The sequence below is a fragment of the Siniperca chuatsi genome, linkage group LG22 (assembly GCF_020085105.1).
Source record: "Siniperca chuatsi isolate FFG_IHB_CAS linkage group LG22, ASM2008510v1, whole genome shotgun sequence".
Classification (NCBI taxonomy): Eukaryota; Metazoa; Chordata; class Actinopteri; order Centrarchiformes; family Sinipercidae; genus Siniperca; species Siniperca chuatsi.
The window spans coordinates 9,876,794-9,895,756 of NC_058063.1; the positions used below are offsets into that span (position 1 = coordinate 9,876,794).

Below are 18,963 nucleotides of genomic sequence, written 5' to 3' on the forward strand. Positions count from 1 at the left end.
CCACCAAAATCTGTTTCTGAACAAATTTGAGATGAGAAATAAGCATTCCAGTTGCAGAATCTTCACTCTACAGATCTACAAGGCCTAATTTAAAAGTTTGTTCCAACTTTCATAAGGCAATGGCACTACTGCACTGCCGGTTACCACCGCTTTTCTAGCCTATTAGCTTACTACTATAATTTCCCATAGAGGTTAGCGAGTTAGCTAACATTAGCTTGCAGTTCACTGCATGCAACCTGTGGTAGCTCATTAGCCGCCAGTGTCTAGCTTTCCAACAAATGCTGTTCTAATAAACTTACAACGTGTGAGGGCCTGAGGAGTGAGAACTGAGGAGGGAGGTCTGAGGTGCTGCAGTTGGACCCTCTTGGTTGTTGTGGCTTTTTCTTGTTGTTTTGCACTTTAATATGATTCTGTTGGTGCACGAATGAGTACGTACTTCTGCTTACACAGGGGACATTAGCTGAGTAGGCAGGACACATTTGTGATACCCTGCTAAAAGAATGTGGCTATATGCTTCCCAGACCACCTCCAAATGTTGTCTGAGCAATCGGCTCTCAATGCGTCCTCAGTGCATCTTGGGTGCATTCATATCTGTACTTAGAGCTATTGTGATCCGATCACCCAGGACGTATGTTAATGCCAGGTGTAAACGGGGCCAGAGAGAGAGACAGAGGCAGAGAAAGAGAGTAAAAGTATCAGACAGACAGAAATCTAGCTAGAATAGCTAGAATTCATACTACAGCGGACACCCCACGTCAACATTGTAAGTTCATTTTTCTGCAATGCTCTAACATTTACCTTAAAATTATATTGTAAAATAATCAGTGTGCTCGCTTAAGAGAAGCACTCTCATGTAGACCTCATGTAAAAGTGAACGTGGCACATCCCCTGTGGAAACGCCCCAAGAGATCTCTTCCTGACTTGTTCAACCTGTCCCTGTAAATAGGAAGAGCAACAGAGAGACAGAGACAGACAGAAATACAGGAAAAGCACAGCAAGATGAGTTTTTATAGCTAAAGGCTAATTCTTACTACAGCGGACATCCCACTTCGACATTGTAAGTTAATTTTCCTGCAATCCTCTAACATTTACCTTAAAATTATATTGTAAAATAATCAGTGTGCTCACTTAAGAGAAGCACTCTCATGTAGACCTACTCTTATTCATAATTCACGCTTATGGTTATTTGATGACATCATAATGAACATTTACTTACAAACACAATATTTCATCCTTGTACCTACTACAACCATTTTCTACTTATTTATAGAGATCTCAGGAATGTGTACATTAATGGATGACTTCTGGTTTCCAGCCTGAATGAGGAAGTTCAGAGTCAAGGTGTCACTGTCCAAATTAAATGACTACTAAATCTGTTGCCACTTTTCTCAGCAAGTACAGTAAATATAGGAGAGATTTAAAATTGTAGAATATAATCAATTTGCATACATGTCGGTACTTGGCTGAGGGGTTTGTGAATCATAGACTTGGTGATCAATGTCACCTCTTGTGCTGTACTGTATGTAGCCATGTAGATGGTTTCTGATCGAGTTGCCAAGGCTGCTTGTCTTAAGTTTAAAATGGCACCAAATGTTAATATCATAATTTTGTCTTTTTCACAGTTACTCAGAAGCAAAGAAATGAGTATCTTCACACAGGTACAAGTAGTTCCCTCCCCAAGAGAAACACATCCCATAATACAGTGTATAACTGACAACAACCTCAAGAAGCTCAAAAAATTACTGAGGAACAACAACAACATTAACGCACTTTACCCGTGCAGAGAGTTGAAGGACTATATAACCCCACTGATTGCTGCTGTTGTAAATCACAAGAGGGATATTTGTACTTACCTACTGCAACAGGGTGCAGACCCAAACAATCCTTCCCAAACTCGCTTTACGCCTTTGCATTATGTCTCACTATCCAAAGCACCAGTTATTTTTGTGGAGAAACTGCTTGAAGCGAAAGCTAATCCAGATGGATGGAGTTCCATTGGACTACAACAGCGATTCATGCCGCTGCAAACTGCTGCCATCAATGACAGGGATGATGTCTTGAAAGTGCTAATGTCTGCTGGCGCACAGGTCACATTGTTACCTATCACTGATCTTGAATATATTACTCACAATGAAACAATATCTCAGATGATTCATAAGCTTGCAACGAAAGGAGATGAATTATGCTCCAAAATCAGATATTTCCTCGATATGGAAACTGCTGTGCGACGGAAACCATCTGAAGAAGTGTTCAAAACCTTTAACAGTCACATGCTGCTGGAGCATCCTCAGACCCATCTGACCATGATTGAAACACTTTTTAATGTAACTGGACCAGATGCAGAAAGATACCGCCAGGGAAGCATCAAATGGCTGAAGGATACTGAAAATCTGAACTCCTACATTGCAGGTGCAGTCAGTCGCTTTCCAAACATCCCTAAGAGAAATGTAATGAGTGCAATTGATAGTTTACATGCAGTTTTCTGCACAATGGAAGACATATCAAATGAGCAAGCACAAGCTATAATCCACCAACTACTGAAACAGCTTAGCTCAAAAGAGAGACCTGATATATGGGAAGCTGTTCTGCAAACACTATACGTGATAACACAGAAAACCAAAGGTACAAATGGCTGGGATCCCAACTTTGTTAAGAAATTATGCAAAACTGTTGCTCCTTTTTTGAAGGACCAACACTCCTCTGACATTAGAGTCTTCACATACAGCATATTTGCAAACTTGCTTTCAGTTGAACATGCTGTTAACATCTTTACATCAGTGGGGATAACTTCAGTGCCCGAGGACATACTGACATCTGCAGATATGAAGATGAATGACAAGCTGAAAGAACTCCTCAGACAACTGAAAAGCCATTTCAGCACACCAAACTCGGGCCGTGAGGACCGTACAGCCTTACCTGAATCAAAGAAAAAGAAGAAAAAGAAGAAGAAAAAGAAGAAGGAAAAGTCAGAAAAGCAAGACGACCCAAATGATGAAGTTTGCACTACTGCAAATGATCTAACAGCAGTTCCTATTGTGGAGTCAAATTCAAATGTGAAGCCATTCCACTTCAACACCACTATATCATCATCAACACACAAATGGCTACAAATCAGCAAGAGGTGGAGAGAAAAGTTAGAGAAGCTTGTTCGCACTGATGAAAGTAATGTAACCAGGGTTGGAAGCCTGATTTATGTGAATGATGCAGAATTCCGCATAGCGAAGGGAAGTGATGGTACTGAAGTCTTCTTGGGGCTGAGAGATGATGGCACTGAAGTTGCTATTAAAAGAATGTCTAAATGCAACTATCAGGAGCTGAAGATTGAGGAAGAATTTCTGCGACTTCCAGAGCTTGATCATCCATCTATTGTACGATACGTTGACTTCGCAGAGGACGAGAACTTTGGATACCTTGGTCTTCAACTTTGTGAATACACACTGGAAGAATACATCAGAAATAATGATGGCGATCCACTTGTCTATCAGGTCCTCAACAGTTTAAAGGTGCTTCACTGTCAAAATCCTCCAATTCTCCACCGGGATCTCAAACCACAGAATGTTTTGATCGGTAAGAGTAAAAATCTATATAAATATGTAATTCACCATCTTAAGTTCAAAGTATACAAAAATAATTGTTTTCAATATATGATTTTGTTTACGGAATCAATCAACATCACTGGTCCTGCAGATGTCACCGGGAGGGCAAGATTAGCTGATTTTGGAATAAGTAGACGGTTATGCAGGGGACAAACAACTTTGCTCACAGGCAGTGCAGGAACAAAATGCTGGATGGCCAAGGAGACTTTAGATTTAAAAGCTAAAACACGATACAAGTGGAGCACTGACATACAGGTCAGTTTCTGCTACACAAATTTTCTTATTGAATAGGTGAAAAATCATTCAGTAACTAAACTGCTATGCTAACTTTTAAGGTGGCAGGGATGTTGATTTATTATATCCTCTCTGGAGGACACCATCCTTTTGGCGACATACCCTTTGAATGTGAGTACAACATTCATAAAGGGATCTACAAGTTGGATGATGTTCAAGATGTGGTGGCAAAGGATCTCATTGAGTGGATGATCGATAAAGAACCAAAGAACAGACCTAAAGTGGAAGAATGCTTGAATCATCCCTTCTTCTGGACCACTGACAGGTAGAATCATGGCCAATTAATTCAGATTAATTCAACTGATTTGCTATTATTTCTGTTTTGTAGCTAGCACAGCGTTAACAAGGGTTAAAGCCTCTGTGAGGCTGCTCTCAAAGGAAGGGTGGTGCTAAATGCTAACATTGCATGCAAACATGCGAAATAAACAAACTGTCCATAATGACAATGCTAACATGCTGATGCTAAGCAGGTATAATGTTTACCATGGTCACCATCTTAGTTTAGCATGATAGCATGCTAATAGTTGCTAATTAGTACTAAACACAAACTACAGCTAGGATGATGGGAGGACCAAGTATTGGAAAAGCTGAAAATTTGACTTGATGGCACTAGATGAAAAAGTCAGGGTCATTGGAGTCGTTACAGAATTTCTTGGCAATCCATCAAATATTCGAGATATTTCAGTCTGAACCAAAGAGGTGGACCCGCCAACAGGCTATAGAGCCGCTAGCATGGCAAGTAAAAATCAAATGATACATCAAAAGATGTCAGTGAAATGATTTACCTAAAGTTATGCCGTTCTTGTGTTGTCTTCCCAATCAACATATTTCCATAGCATCACTATATCACCACTTTTTATTAATATGATATGACAAAAAGGTTAAAGTTGTTTATATTTTGTCCAACATGCACCCTAGACATACATTTTATTTTCCAGGAGAGTAGAATACTTGAAGAAGGTTGGAAACAGGAAGGAGGTGGAAAACTGTCGAAATGCTGACCAGGAATTCATTTCTTCGCTGGAAAAATGTGCTGGGGATGGATCCTTCAAACAGTGGAAAAATAAGGTGACTGCAGCAGAAACAATTTTATTCTTTGTTTGGAAGCTCACTAGTTTGTATTCCTGAAGGGCACTTCACTATAATTATAACTAATGTTTGGCATTATAGTTTCCTCCAGAGTTGGTCCAGAAGATGGAGGGCAAGAAGAAGCCCTACCCTGAAAACACGTTGGGATTACTGCGCTTCATACGAAACCTCCATGAGCACTAGTGAGTGAAACTGAGTTCAAAATGATGAAGGCCCTTGATATGTCACAAATAAACTCACCCACAACATCATATTCAGTCACTTTTTTCTCTGACTATTTTTTTGGTGGAAGGAATGTAAAGTGTTCACAGTGACACTAGGACTTTTTTTTCTGGAAAGAGATGTTGATATTAAGTTTTTCAATTGTAACTTTTCCCCTGAGCTCCACAAACAAAATTCCATTGACCTTCATAGTGTTGGGGTGAAGGCAGAAATTGCAAAAGTGAGGTTGGTTCAACAAGTCTACAACCAGTAGACATATACAACTGATAATAAGCGGTTGCAAGTAGGGGTTGCATTACTTTATTTCAAGGGGTCACAGGCCAAAAGGTTTTGAACCACTGGCATATTGTAGATGACCATCAGGGATTTTCTTTGTAATACAATTTTATTTCTGTGTTTGCAGTGCCGACGACGCAGACAAAGTTGATCTGATATCAGTGTTTCCTGATCTCTTTGGATGCGTTTATAAATTTGCTAAAAGCCAAGGGTGGAATTCCGAGATCCCCTTGAAGGACATGTTTCGGAGGCAAGACATCACCACCAGCTTTACAATGCCATCCGCAAACCTTGAGGAGCACCTGGGTGTCCCAGTTCAAGAGTCTCAACCCACTGACTTGAAGGGAAGTTGACTTCAAAATGGACTAAAGACTTCAAAAATGAAGCAGTCAGAGAAAAAACCCACACGCAATTCTGATGTAATAGTTTTTAATAGTTATAGTGTTTAACCAGTGCCCCATAGCAAGGCTTCAGCAACCAGGCAACAAGACTGCACAAACATTGCCCAATAGGCCTTTTCACATTGTCAGTCATCATAAAAGGAAATGTTACTAATAACATTAACGATGCCTTTGTTCTATTCAGGTGTCCCAGTAAGCCATGTCAGTGTGACAGTGAGCCAGCATGAACAATAGCAGGATCCTGAAACTGAAGCAGCTAATTGAAATTTAGCCATAATTCATTTTCTTATTTACACCTGTGCTTTGCCAACTGTGACATGTCAAAATGTCTTCAGTGAAATAAGCCTGTAAGGTTTTGCATATGTATTGTACATAGTAACTATTTTCCAAAGACTGACATTATAAGATAATGTTCTGTAGTACAATTTTGAGAGACTTTTGCTTCATTTTAGTATTTGTATTTTGTGAGATTTTAAACTTTTACTTGACCATTATGCTTATAAGAAACTATTCTGGTTTTATTTTGCTGCATTTATCTGATGGCTGTAGTTGCTAGTTACTTTACAAGTTAATGATTGCACAAGGCATGTGATAGGAACAAACAACATTATGCATTGTTAGAGCTGAACCACCCAACTAGGTAGGTGGCAAAATTATAATTCTTATAAAGACCCTGAAATTGACAATACTTGAGAATGACTACTTTTGCTACTTTGATTCTGTGTTTAGAGTTTACTGTTGGGGGCTTGTCTCATTACTGTACCTGTTGCCATAGCCTTTTCAGAAAGAGTGTGAGAGGAACAAAGAACTTGGGTTCTGCTCTTTAAAAATACTGAATATTAACGTACAAATACAATGCCACTCCCTATCTGTAACACAAAAATCTGAACGGATCTTTGAGCTTACTTGCAAAATAAAATGTTACTGCAACTTGCAAGAGCATGACATTAAAAAAAGATGTTTGCCAAAATCTTTTTAGAGAAACTTAACAAACTCAGAAGTCGAAGGGATTCTGCTCATTAAGTGAATGGTATGGAAAATACATAATGGAAGCTTTCAAAATGCAGATTCTTTTGTATGATTTTGTTTTAATAATATTGTATGAATTACTCTCAAAATATACTGTTTGTAAGTGTATCAAAATAAATGTGTAAAAGTATGATTGTAAGAAGTGTTTCATCATGTTTATGTTAGGGTTATTGCACAAAATCACTCGAAGATCAAGTCTCCCCTCTCAAGATAAATTACTTTCTGAACTTTCTGAACTTTATTAACAAAATAAATTGGAATCTTAAGGCTCTGTCTTCCCAGCTATTGAGGATTTGAATGTTACATTAAAATGTACCGTTCCCACTTTAGCAGACTAAAACACACAATGCTCATAATATTGTATAGACAGAGCAGCGTATTAACTAATCTCTTATAGGAGCTCACAGTAATAATTTGCCCCACCCTGTTATGGTACTAATAATAGAAAACCTGTTGGCAGCAGTATTTGTTCTAACTCAAGCCTACACTGCAGCTTCTTCTTCATTTCTAGGAAATGATGTCCCCCAGTCTTAACATCAGTAACACCCTGAGAAATAATCATGTGTCCTGTCAGTTCAGGCACTGAAAACTCCTACTATACTGTAGATTGCAATTAGAATTTGTATGTATTACTGATCTTGCCCTTTTAAATGCGAAGCACAAGCACGATTTACATATTGAAACATCTTCTGTTTGTTCAACAAAACAATATTTTTTTAACCAATACACTAATACACAGTGGGAACATAGTCTGACAGAATAATGTGCTTATTCATCATAGTCAGTCCATCAACAGTTAGTGCCACCCATTCAGCAACATTGAAGTGCAGATTAGATTGGTGCAACTGAATAAAACAAAAGAGCTTGAAACAGCTTGAGTTTTGTTCGTACTCAAAGAGGATACCAGACTTCAATTCTACTTTTATCTATCTTAAAAAGAATTCTCCGTAAAATAACGTGTTAGAATATAGGACTACTCGTTTTCATAATCCTTTCTTCATTATCAGTAATGATAGTTAGTTGATGTCATCAATACTACTTTCTGAACTTCATGAGCACTAGGACTAGGTTGTTGCCCACAACATCATATTTTGTCACTTTTTTCTCTCTCTCACTTTTTTCTCTCACTATTCTTTTGGTGGAAGGAATTTCAATTGTAACTTTTCCCCTGAGCTCCACAAACAAAATTCCATTCACCTTCATAGTGTTGGGGTGAAGGCAGAAATTGCAAAAGTGAGAAGATTTGCTCAGAAGACCGAGCTTTTGTCATTTTTGTCTTTGAGGATTAAGGAGTATTTTTTAATGATGGCAATTATTGAATGTATTTCTGTCATGGTTTTGGTTTTTTGTCCTGTTATTTCCTGTTTTATTTTGAAGCGTTCTCTTCTCCTTGTGTGTCTTGTTGTTTTACTTCCTGTATTTGTTTGCTTTTCCCTCCAGTTTTGATTGTTTACCCCGCCCTAATTAGTTGCACCTGTGTCTCGTTGTCTCCCTTACCTAATTGTATTTAGTCAGCATTTTTACTTTGTACTAGCACTCACACCCATTGTTATGAAGTGCTTTGAGCGGCTGGTCGTGGCACACCTAAAGGAATTCCTCCCATCCACACTGGGCCCATACCAGTTTGCCTACCGCAGCAACAGCAGCACAGAGGATGCTGTCTCCATGGCACTACATTCTGTACTCACACACTTGGACAATAAAAACACTTATGTACGAATGCTGTTTGTTGACTTCAGCTCTGCATTCAACACTGTCATCCCTTCCAAGTTAATCACCAAACTTGGAAACCTGGACATTAACACCTCCATTTGCAATTGGATTATGGACTTCCTGACAAACAGACCTCAGCTTGTTAGGTCAGGCCGCAACTGCTCCACCACCACCACACTCCACGCTGGCTTGCTGAGCCCCTTCCTCTACTCTCTCTTCACACTCAACTATAGGCCTGTGCCTAGATCTAATGCCATCATCAAGTTTGCAGACGATACTACGGTGATTGGTCTCATCAGCAACAATAATGAGACTGCCTACAGGGAGAAGGTCCAGTACCTGGCTCATCGTGGACTTCAGGAAGGAGAAAGGAGGCACACATGACCCCATCCACATTAACGGGATGGCTGTTGAGCATGTCTCCAGCTTCAAGTTCCTGGGGACCCATATTTTGGAGAACCTGTCCTGGACCAACAACACCTCCTGCCTGGTCAAGAAGGCTCACCAGCACCTCTTCTTCCTGAGGACACTGAAGAAGAACCAACTGTCCTCAGCTATCCTGGTAAACTTCTATCGCTGCACAGTAGAGAGCATCCTAACCAACTGTGTCACAGTCTGGTATGGGAACTGCTCTGCTGCAGAGCGCAAGGCACTGAAGCAGGTGGTGAAAACTGCCCAGCTCATCACAGGGACTCCACTTCCAGCCTTTGAGGACATTGAGGACATCCAGAGGAAACACTGTCTGCGTCGAGCCTGCAGCATTCTTAAGGACTCCTCTCACCCCGCCCAGAGACTGTTTTCTCCCCTGCATTCCGGGAGACGCCTCAGGCGCCTCCGGACCAGAACCAGCAGACTGAGAAACAGCTTTTTTCCCAGAGCTGTCTTCCTACTGAACTCTGCCCCCACTGATTCCACTGTCCCCCCATATACCTTAACTTAAATGCTGCTATATTGATATTGTTTTTGTTACATGTACCACATGTTCATTTGCACTACCGGGCTATTTATTTATACATATACTGCATCATTTGCACTCCAGTACTATGCACTGAATACTGCAATAACTCATCTACTGCACTGTTAACTATTTCCATAAATTGCACTACTTTATATTCATTGCACTGCTGTTCTGCCCAGTCCAATTCATTATTGTACATATCCATCAGTATACTTCTGTTTATAGTAATGCCATCTGTATATAATGTCCATAGTACCACTTGTAAAATATTTTCATAATACTGCTCTATACTGCATTTATGCACACACTTTATATCCTGCACTTGCTTATTGCACTTCTGGTTAGACCTAAACTGCATTTTGTTGCCTTGTACTTGTACATGTTTATGTGTAATGACAATAAAGTTGAATCTAATCTTTTGCTGAAATTAATTTACTTAATTAATTAATTTAATTTAATTTAAGTTGAGAGGGTGTTTCCGTCTGTCAAACAAATAACATGTTACTGTATCTTACTCAGTCATATAAGTTTATCTGTTGTATCAAAATAAATGTATACCATTGTTAATGTTTATATAGATCTGACATATCTGTATTTTTTCTTTTTTTGACTGCAAGTCTACATTTTTTTGTGTTTTTTATTTATAACAGCAAAATCCCAATTCTTCTGTTTACGTTCTTTGTTTTTTTATTTTTTTATTTCACACTTGCTTTGGAAAATGTCTGTTTCCCATGCCAATAAAACCCCTTTGAATTTGAATTATAAAATCTGATATTATGTGTTTCTATTAGAGTTGTGGCTATAGCTATTCATGAAACTTTTGCAGACAAACAGAGAAGCGATGGTCATTTAGAGAGCAGTAATATTAACTAATCTCTTAAAGGAGGCCATGGTAATTATTTGCTCTACCTTGTCTGAGACCAGTAAAAGGAAAAAATGTTGGCAGAAGTATGTATAGCAGCCCAACATGTACTTCCCCATAACTGAGTTACACAGCAAATCTTTGTCCTCTAAAATGACATGCTTTAAGACAGCAGATTAGCAGGTTTCATTTCTGCATTGCATGTGCTTACTTGGTGTTACGGCCCTGGCCGCATTTCCTAGTTAGTGTGTTTTGTGGGGCTCTGTTTGGGCCAGAGTTTGTGCTCTTTTGCTGCTAGGATCTTTGAGTGTCAACTTTTGGTGTGTCTCGACACAATGAAGTAAAATAAAATGATGCTTTCTATAATAGGCCAGTATAACAAAACAGAAATGCTATGTTAACCTTTGTGTTATTAATGATCAGACCCTACTTAAAATTATTTTTAGTTTCCTTAATAAAAAGGTACTTTATACATTCTGATAAATAATGTTGGATTTATAGCTTTAGTTCAAAGAGCTTTGCTCTACTGGCTTATCTTTGACTGGTGTTCAGTACTAGCATCAATAAGGAGAATATTAACTGTGAATGACAATATAGATTAAGAAAAGGTGGCACCTTTTTTCAACCCTGAATAGTGTCTGCAGGTATGCCTTAAGGCTGCATACAGCCACAGCAACCTTCACCAATAAGTTAGGGAAGCGAAACTGAAAAAATGGGACGGGAATTAAAAATTATTATTAGAAATATTCTAATTCCCGTCCCATTTCTTCACAATTGAGAATGACTTCCGGATGGGAGCCGAAACGTCTTGATTCTGAAAACAGTGTCCAGATGACTACGACTGAAACCTTTTCTATGATAGAACACTCCTGGACGAATGAGGGACTACACCGTCTTGCAAAGAAATGTTGTATTACTTGTTAAGCTTATGGCTGTGAGCACATGGTAATAACTGAAGATACTTAGATGATCATAGCATTTTTTCTCAGATCTTCTCACATTTGGTCTATGGTGTCTGGCCAGTCAGAGAACACTGTTCAGAGAGATTTAAGTTTGAAAATCAACCTGAAACAATAAAAGTGAAAGTGGCACATCCCCTGTGGAAACGCCCCAAGAGATCTCTTCCTGACTTGTTCAACCTGTCCCTGTAAATAGGAAGAGCAACAGAGAGACAGAGACAGACAGAAATACAGAAAAAGCGCAGCAAGATGAGTTTTTATAGCTAAAGGCTAATTCACACTACAGCGAACATCCCACTTCGACATTGTAAGTTAATTTTCCTGCAGTCCTCTAACATTTACCTTAAAATCATATTGTAAAATAATCAGTGTGCTCGCTTAAGAGAAGCACTCTCATGTAGACCTACTCTTATTCATAATTCACGCTTATGGTTATTTGATGACATCATGATGAACATTTACTTGAGTTACATTGAGTTGCCCTCCGGTTTGAAATATCCACCATCTGTACTCACCTTAATACAACGTTGATAAATGGAATATCGTTTGAGCTTCTGAAAGCATTGAAAAATTACACCGGACACAAAAAACACATTTTCTAATGATAGCTGTTGGCTGCTTGTCTAAAGTTTAACACTAGAACCGCCAACGGGTAAAATTTACCTGCTGCTGTTTTTCGATTGTATGTAACTTTGTTTCTATACAATATTCAAGCCCCCGAGTCTTTGACTTTTTGTGAGCGCAGTCATTTTCGTCGTATAAATTTCTCGCGTTTAGATGAACATTGGCGCCTTTTGTCTACTTCCGTGCGTGACAGAGCTGTGTCAAGTCACAGGCTCAGCTTCAATCTGGATAAGAGAAAGAGAGTTATGAATGCAGAACAGGCATCGGGCCTGCTCTATGCACTGAGGGAAGCAGAGGCTTCAGGGCTGAGGCTGTGTCCTGGGTTGATCGACGGGTCATCATCTGACAGCGATCCAGAGCCTTCGTGAAAAGTGAGGCAAAACTATTACACTAAAATGATCTAATGTAGCCTATAAACATTTATGTAATAGACTTAGTCTAAAGTAGTCTTTCCCTCTGACACAGCTGGATTTTGCGGTCCCTTCAGGTGGTGTGCGGCTCTCTCATTATGTGTTTTCTGACCTGCGTATAGATTTTTTCGTTGGGTAAAAGTCTACTTTGAATTTTAGAATTAATACGAATTGTTTCTTTAAAATATATACTTTTGTGTGCGTTATTGTTTGGACGCACGCCAGTCCGAAACAAACAAGCAGGAAGAACACCCTAGATTATTATTCTACATCATTATTATTATTATTATTATTACCATGTAATTATTATCATGTAGGCCTATAAAAACACTGCAATAGTCAATCGTTGTTTCTAAATTGGATGCTGAAATTAAATTCAGACTGTGTTTAGAATATAACTACAACAGCGCGGGGTGGGTGGGATCAGCAGCGCCACTGCGCGTGGACGTGGCCTTCACGGGTGCAGAGGAGCGCAGGAGAAAATGAGCTGTGAAGCTGTTTGTGAATGCAAACACAATAAAACATTATGTGATAGCCTAAACACAATAAAACATTCTGTAATTGCCTGAAGTGCTGGGATGCTGTTTGCGGGAAGTGAAAACCCAAGGTGCTGAATGTCTGCGCAAAGTGTGTTTGAACAACGCGTAGCAGAAATAATCACAAAATCAATGCATTCTAATAGCGGGTTTTAGGTATATAACGACTCCTGGCGGTTCTCGTGTAAAAATGGCACCAAATGCTGTAACAGTAATATCATAATTTTGTCTTTTTCACAGTTACTCTGAGGCAAAGAAATGAATATCTTCACACAGATAGAAGTGACTGCCCCAACAGAAACGCATCCTATAATACAGTCTATAATTAACAACAACCTCAAGAAGCTCCAAAAATTACTGAGGAACAACAACAACATTAATGCACATTACCCCTGCAAAGAGTTGGCTGACTATATAACCCCACTGATTGCTGCTGTTGTAAATCACAATAGGGATATTTGTACTTACCTACTGAAACAGAGTGCAGACCCAAACAGTCCTTCCCAACGTGGTTTGACGCCTTTGCATTATGTCTCACTATCCAAAGCACCAGTTATTTTTGTGGAGAAACTGCTTGAAGCGAAAGCTAATCCAGATGGATGGAGTTCCATTGGACTACAACAGCGATTCACGCCGCTGCAAACTGCTGCCATCAATGACAGGGATGATGTCTTGAAAGTGCTAATGTCTGCTGGCGCACAGGTCACATTGTTACCTATCACTAATCCTGAACATATTACTCACAATGAAACAATATCTCAGATGATTCATAAGCTTGCAACGAAAGGAGATGAATTATGCTCCAAAATCAGATATTTCCTGGATATGGAAATTGCTGTGAAAGGGAAAACACCTGAAGAAGTGTTCAAAACCTTTAACAGTCACATGCTGCTGGAGCATCCTCAGACCCATCTGACCATGATTGAAACACTTTTTAATGTAACTGGACCAGATGCAGAAAGATACCGCCAGGGAAGCATCAAATGGCTGAAGGATACTGAAAATCTGAACTCCTACATTGCAGGTGCAGTCAGTCGCTTTCCAAACAGCCCCCAGAAACATGTACAATTGGCAATTATTAGTTTACATGCAGTTTTGTGTACTGTAGAAGAGATACCAAATGAGCAATCACAAGCTATAATCCCCCAACTACTGAAACAGCTTTCTTTAAAAAATACACCTGATATGTGGCAAGTTCTTCTGCAAACACTGTACATGATAACACAGAAAACCAAAGGCACAAATGGCTGGGATCCCAACTTTATTGAGAAGTTATGCAAAACTGTTGCTCCTTTTTTGAAGGACCAATACTCCTCTGACATTAGAGTCTTCACATACGGCATATTTGGAAACTTGCTTTCAGTTGAACATGCTGTTAACATCTTTACATCAGTGGGGATAACTTCAGTGCCCGAGGACATACTGACATCTGCAGATATGAAGATGCTAAAAGATCTTAAAGAAGTGCTCAGACGACTGAAAAATCATTTCAGCAAACCAAACTCGGAAAGTGAGGTCCCTACAGCCTTACCTCGATCCAAGAAAAAGAAGAAAAAGAAGAAAAAGAAGAAAAAGGACAAGTCTGAAAAGCGAGAAGATCCAAATGATGAAGTTTGTACTGCTACAACTGATCTAACAGCAGCTCCTGTTGTAGAGCCAATGTCAAATGCTAAGCCATTCAACACAACTATTTCATTAATAGCAGACAAATGGCTACAAATCAGCAAGAGGTGGAGAGAAAAGTTAGAGAAGCTTGTTCGCACTGATGAAAGTAATGTAACCAGGGTTGGGAGCCTGATTTATGTGAATGATGCAGAATTCCGCATAGCGAAGGGAAGTGATGGTACTGAAGTCTTCTTGGGGCTGAGAGATGATGGCACTGAAGTTGCTATTAAGAGAATGTCTAAATGCAACTATCAAGTGCTGAAGAATGAGGAAGGATTTCTGCGACTTCCAGAGCTTGATCATCAATCTATTGTACGATACGTTGACTTCGCAGAGGACGAGAACTTTGGATACCTTGGTCTTCAACTTTGTGAATACACACTGGAAGAATACATCAGAAATAATGATGGTGATCCACTGAAACTTGCCAAACAGGTTCTCAAGAGTTTAAAGGTGCTTCATTGTCAAAATCCTCCAATCCTCCACCGGGATCTCAAACCACAGAATGTTTTGATCGGTAAGACAAGTTAAAAATATACATTTTATTAACTATCTGAAATTCAGAAAAAAAGCAACAATATTTGAATTTATAATTATCATACATAAATTTGTTTGTCTATGTGATTTGTCCTGCAGATGTTAAAGGGAAGGCAAGATTAGCTGATTTTGGCATAAGTAGACGGTTACTTAAAGGCCAAACAACTTATCGCACAGGCAAGGCAGGAACAAAATGCTGGATGGCCAAGGAGACTTTAGAAGACGAAGCTGACATACCATACAAGTGGAGCACGGATGTACAGGTCAGTTTTTCTGCTAGACAATAATAATTCATTGATGACTTGGTGAAAAATACTTCCTTAATTGCTCAAATGTTCTGTTAATTCTTAAGGTGGCAGGGATGCTGATTTATTATATCCTCTCTCGAGGACACCATCCTTTCGGTGACAAATCCTATAAATGTGAGAGCAACATTGATGAAGGGATCTACACTTTGGACCATGTTCGAGATGTGGTGGCAAAGGATCTCATTGAGTGGATGATCGATAAAGAACCAAAGAACAGACCTAAAGTGGAAGAATGCTTGAATCATCCCTTCTTCTGGACCACTGACAGGTAGAATCACTTTTATCATGGCCAATTAATTCAGATTAATTCAACTGATTTGCTATTATTTCTGTTTTGTAGCTAGCACAGCGTTAACAAGGGTTAAAGCCTCTGTGAGGCTGCTCTCAAAGGAAGGGTGGTGCTAAATGCTAACATTTGCTCACAATGACAACGCTAACATGCTGATGCTAAGCAGGTATAATGTTTACCATGGTCACCATCTTAGTTTAGCATGATAGCATGCTAATAGTTGCTAATTAGTACTAAACACAAACTACAGCTAGGATGATGGGAGGACCAAGTATTGGAAAAGCTGAAAATTTGACTTGATGGCACTAGATGAAAAAGTCAGGGTCATTGGAGTCGTTAGGATTCATCTTTTGGGAACCCTGAATGTCTGTACAGAATTTCTTGGCAATCCATCAAATAGTTGTTGAGATATTTCAGTCTGAACCAAAGAGGTGGACCGGCCAACAGGCCGACATTGCCATCTATAGAGCCACTAGCATGGCAAGTAAAAATCAAATGATACATCAAAAGATGTCAGTGAAATGATTTACCTAAAGTTATGCTGTTCTTGTGTTGTCTTCCCAATCAACACATTTCCATAGCATTACTATATCACCACTTTTTATTAATATGATATGACAAAAAGGTTGAAGTTGTTTATATTTTGTCCAACATGCACCCTAGACATACATTTTATTTTCCAGGAGAGTAGAATACTTGAAGAAGGTTGGAAACAGGAAGGAGGTGGAAAACTGTCGAAATGCTGACCAGGAATTCATTTCTTCGCTGGAAAAATGTGCTGGGGATGGATCCTTCAAACAGTGGAAAAATAAGGTGACTGCAGCAGAAAGAATTTTATTCTTTGTTTGGAAGCTCACTAGTTTGTATTCCTGAAGGGCACTTTACTGTAATTATAACTAATGTTTGGCATTATAGTTTCCTCCAGAGTTGGTCCAGAAGATGGAGGGCAAGAAGAAGCCCTACCCTGAAAACACGTTGGGATTACTGCGCTTCATACGAAACCTCCATGAGCACTAGTGAGTGAAACTGAGTTCAATATGATGAAGGGCCTTGATATGTCAAGAATAAACTCACCCACAACATCATATTCAGTCACTTTTTTCTCTGACTATTTTTTTGGTGGAAGGAATGTAAAGTGTTCACAGTGACACTAGGACTTTTTTTTCTGGAAAGAGATGTTGATATTAAGTTTTTCAATTGTAACTTTTCCCCTGAGCTCCACAAACAAAATTCCATTGACCTTCATAGTGTTGGGGTGAAGGCAGAAATTGCAAAAGTGAGAAAATCTGCTCAGAAGCTTTTGTCATTTTGACAAGTCCTTGTCTTTGGAACATTAAGGAAGTCTTTTTTTAATGATGGCAATTATTGAATGTGTTTCCCACTGTTTTACTCATTCCCTGGTATGATTTGAATCCCCTCTCCCTTTACTTTAACATTGACCTACATCACACCTACCTCCTTTACTTTTTAACACTCCTTTACTTTTTTTCCTTTTATTGCTGCTGTTAAAACGCTTATTACTAACAAAACAAAAATGTTTTGCTACACAACATATACTTTCCTCTAATCTCTGTTATATATATAATATATATAAACTGATGATAAGGGGTTGCAAATAGACATTTCGAGGGGTCACAAGCCAAAAAACACTGGCATATTATTGTAGATGACCGTCAGGGATTGTCTTTGTAATACAATTTTATTTCTCTGTTTGCAGTCCCGAGGATGCAGCCGAAATTGATCTGATGTTGATGTTTCTCGATCTCTTTGGATGTGCTTATACATTTGCCAAAAGCCAAGGCTGGAATTTAGAGACACCGCTGAAGGAAATGTTTACAACAAAAGTGTTTCCAAGAAACAACATCACCACCAGAGCTATAATGCCACTCACAAACTCAGACGAGCATCTCAACTCGCCTGTTCAAGAATCTAAACACATTTCTACAATGCCAACTTCAAACTGACACCAGGCTCGTTACTGTAGTCAATTTAGTGGGGTCTTTACTTACATGTAAATGAGCCCTGCTGCAACTGAGCTGATTTGAATGAACTGCAGCTAAAATGTCATAACGGCTGTCTCAGTCCTGTTTTTCCAGTCTGCCTCTCTGTCCATCCCTTCGGCCACATTCTTTCTTCCCCCAGGCCCATGTATTACTTAGAAGCTCTCCAGACTTGCCATTCTTCATCCATCCACCAGATGCCCTCAGACTTTCCCAGCAGTCCCAGACACCTCCTACATCCACCTGCTCACCTTTCCTCATTCCCCAATTACTCCCCCACAGTATTTATGCCAGCCCATCTGCAATTGCTTCTGCCCAGATTGTCAATGTTGGTCCTACCTTTCAGATTTGTTTGATGAATCTGCCCCATTCACAAAGAATCTTAGAAAGGCTTGGGGAAAATATGTTTTGGTAGTAACTTTAAATGTATCCAGTCATGTTCTATCAATTCAAAATAAGGTGATCCGTCTGTTTAACTGTTGTCAGGTGAAACTATGCTCAATATTTCCATCAGTGCCTCCTTTATGTGTTTGGTATAAGTCTTGTGAGGGGTCGCTAGGTCACACGCTTTGTCCAAAAGTCCAAAAGTTCTGGTGTCACAATGGTATTCGGATGTACATGATATGATGAGCGGGGCCTCTTTCAGGTCCAGAAATTGCAATATTAAGTTGGTTAATTATTGCTATATTTCCATGGCAAGCTTCAATAACATGTTATTTTTTAATTTAAGGGAATGGTATTGCAAATTTGAAAAACAAAGTAATATGCAAGCTTTACTACATACAGATTCTCTGTATTTTTATCATTTTTCTTTTTGGTATATTGGATGTTATTCTCAGAATAGTTTAATAATAAGTTTTAACTTGAGTATCTAAATAAATATGTAAAAAAAATATACGATTGTGAGATGTGTTTCATTATGTTTGTGTTATGGTTATGGCATAATATCGGTCAAAGATTTCTCCCCTCTCATGCATCCAACATGTTAATATTCTTTTTGCCATAATTCAAAGTGGAAATTGAGGCCCAGTTCATTAATGTTAAAGCTATACGAGCTAAAGTAAAGGTAAACAGCATATTTTCGATGTAATTTGTATTTCATTCAAATGTCTCGCTTATTATTCTCTGAAATGTGCTCACAATGTGACATTTTTACAATGACAGGCTTTGAGCTTTTATTGTGAAGGAAACCTTG

The 18,963-nt window shown here is 39.0% G+C and overlaps 1 protein-coding gene across 7 annotated transcripts; it reads left to right on the forward strand.

Annotated features, from left to right (window-relative positions):
* Nucleotides 1–650: 650 nt before the first annotated feature.
* Nucleotides 651–18,663, forward strand: LOC122870517 (serine/threonine-protein kinase/endoribonuclease IRE1). 7 transcript variants are annotated; one of them, XM_044184756.1, is made up of 8 exons: nt 910–1,057; nt 1,623–3,449; nt 15,028–15,151; nt 15,271–15,434; nt 15,524–15,747; nt 16,452–16,581; nt 16,684–16,784; nt 17,486–18,663. In XM_044184756.1, the coding sequence occupies exons 2-8, from the start codon at nt 1,641–1,643 to the stop codon at nt 17,730–17,732; spliced, it is 2,799 nt and encodes a 932-aa protein (XP_044040691.1). In that variant the 5' UTR covers nt 910–1,057; nt 1,623–1,640; the 3' UTR covers nt 17,733–18,663. The 7 variants fall into 7 exon arrangements, with proteins under 7 accessions (XP_044040690.1, XP_044040691.1, XP_044040694.1 ...); XM_044184759.1 differs by lacking the exons at nt 15,028–15,151; nt 15,271–15,434; nt 15,524–15,747; ... (1 more) ...; nt 16,684–16,784; nt 17,486–18,663 and adding exons at nt 3,688–3,851; nt 3,932–4,155; nt 4,829–4,958; nt 5,061–5,161; nt 5,605–7,037 and having other exon boundaries at nt 1,623–3,567; XM_044184757.1 differs by lacking the exons at nt 910–1,057; nt 1,623–3,449 and adding an exon at nt 11,551–11,706 and having other exon boundaries at nt 13,210–15,151.
* Nucleotides 18,664–18,963: the final 300 nt, after the last annotated feature.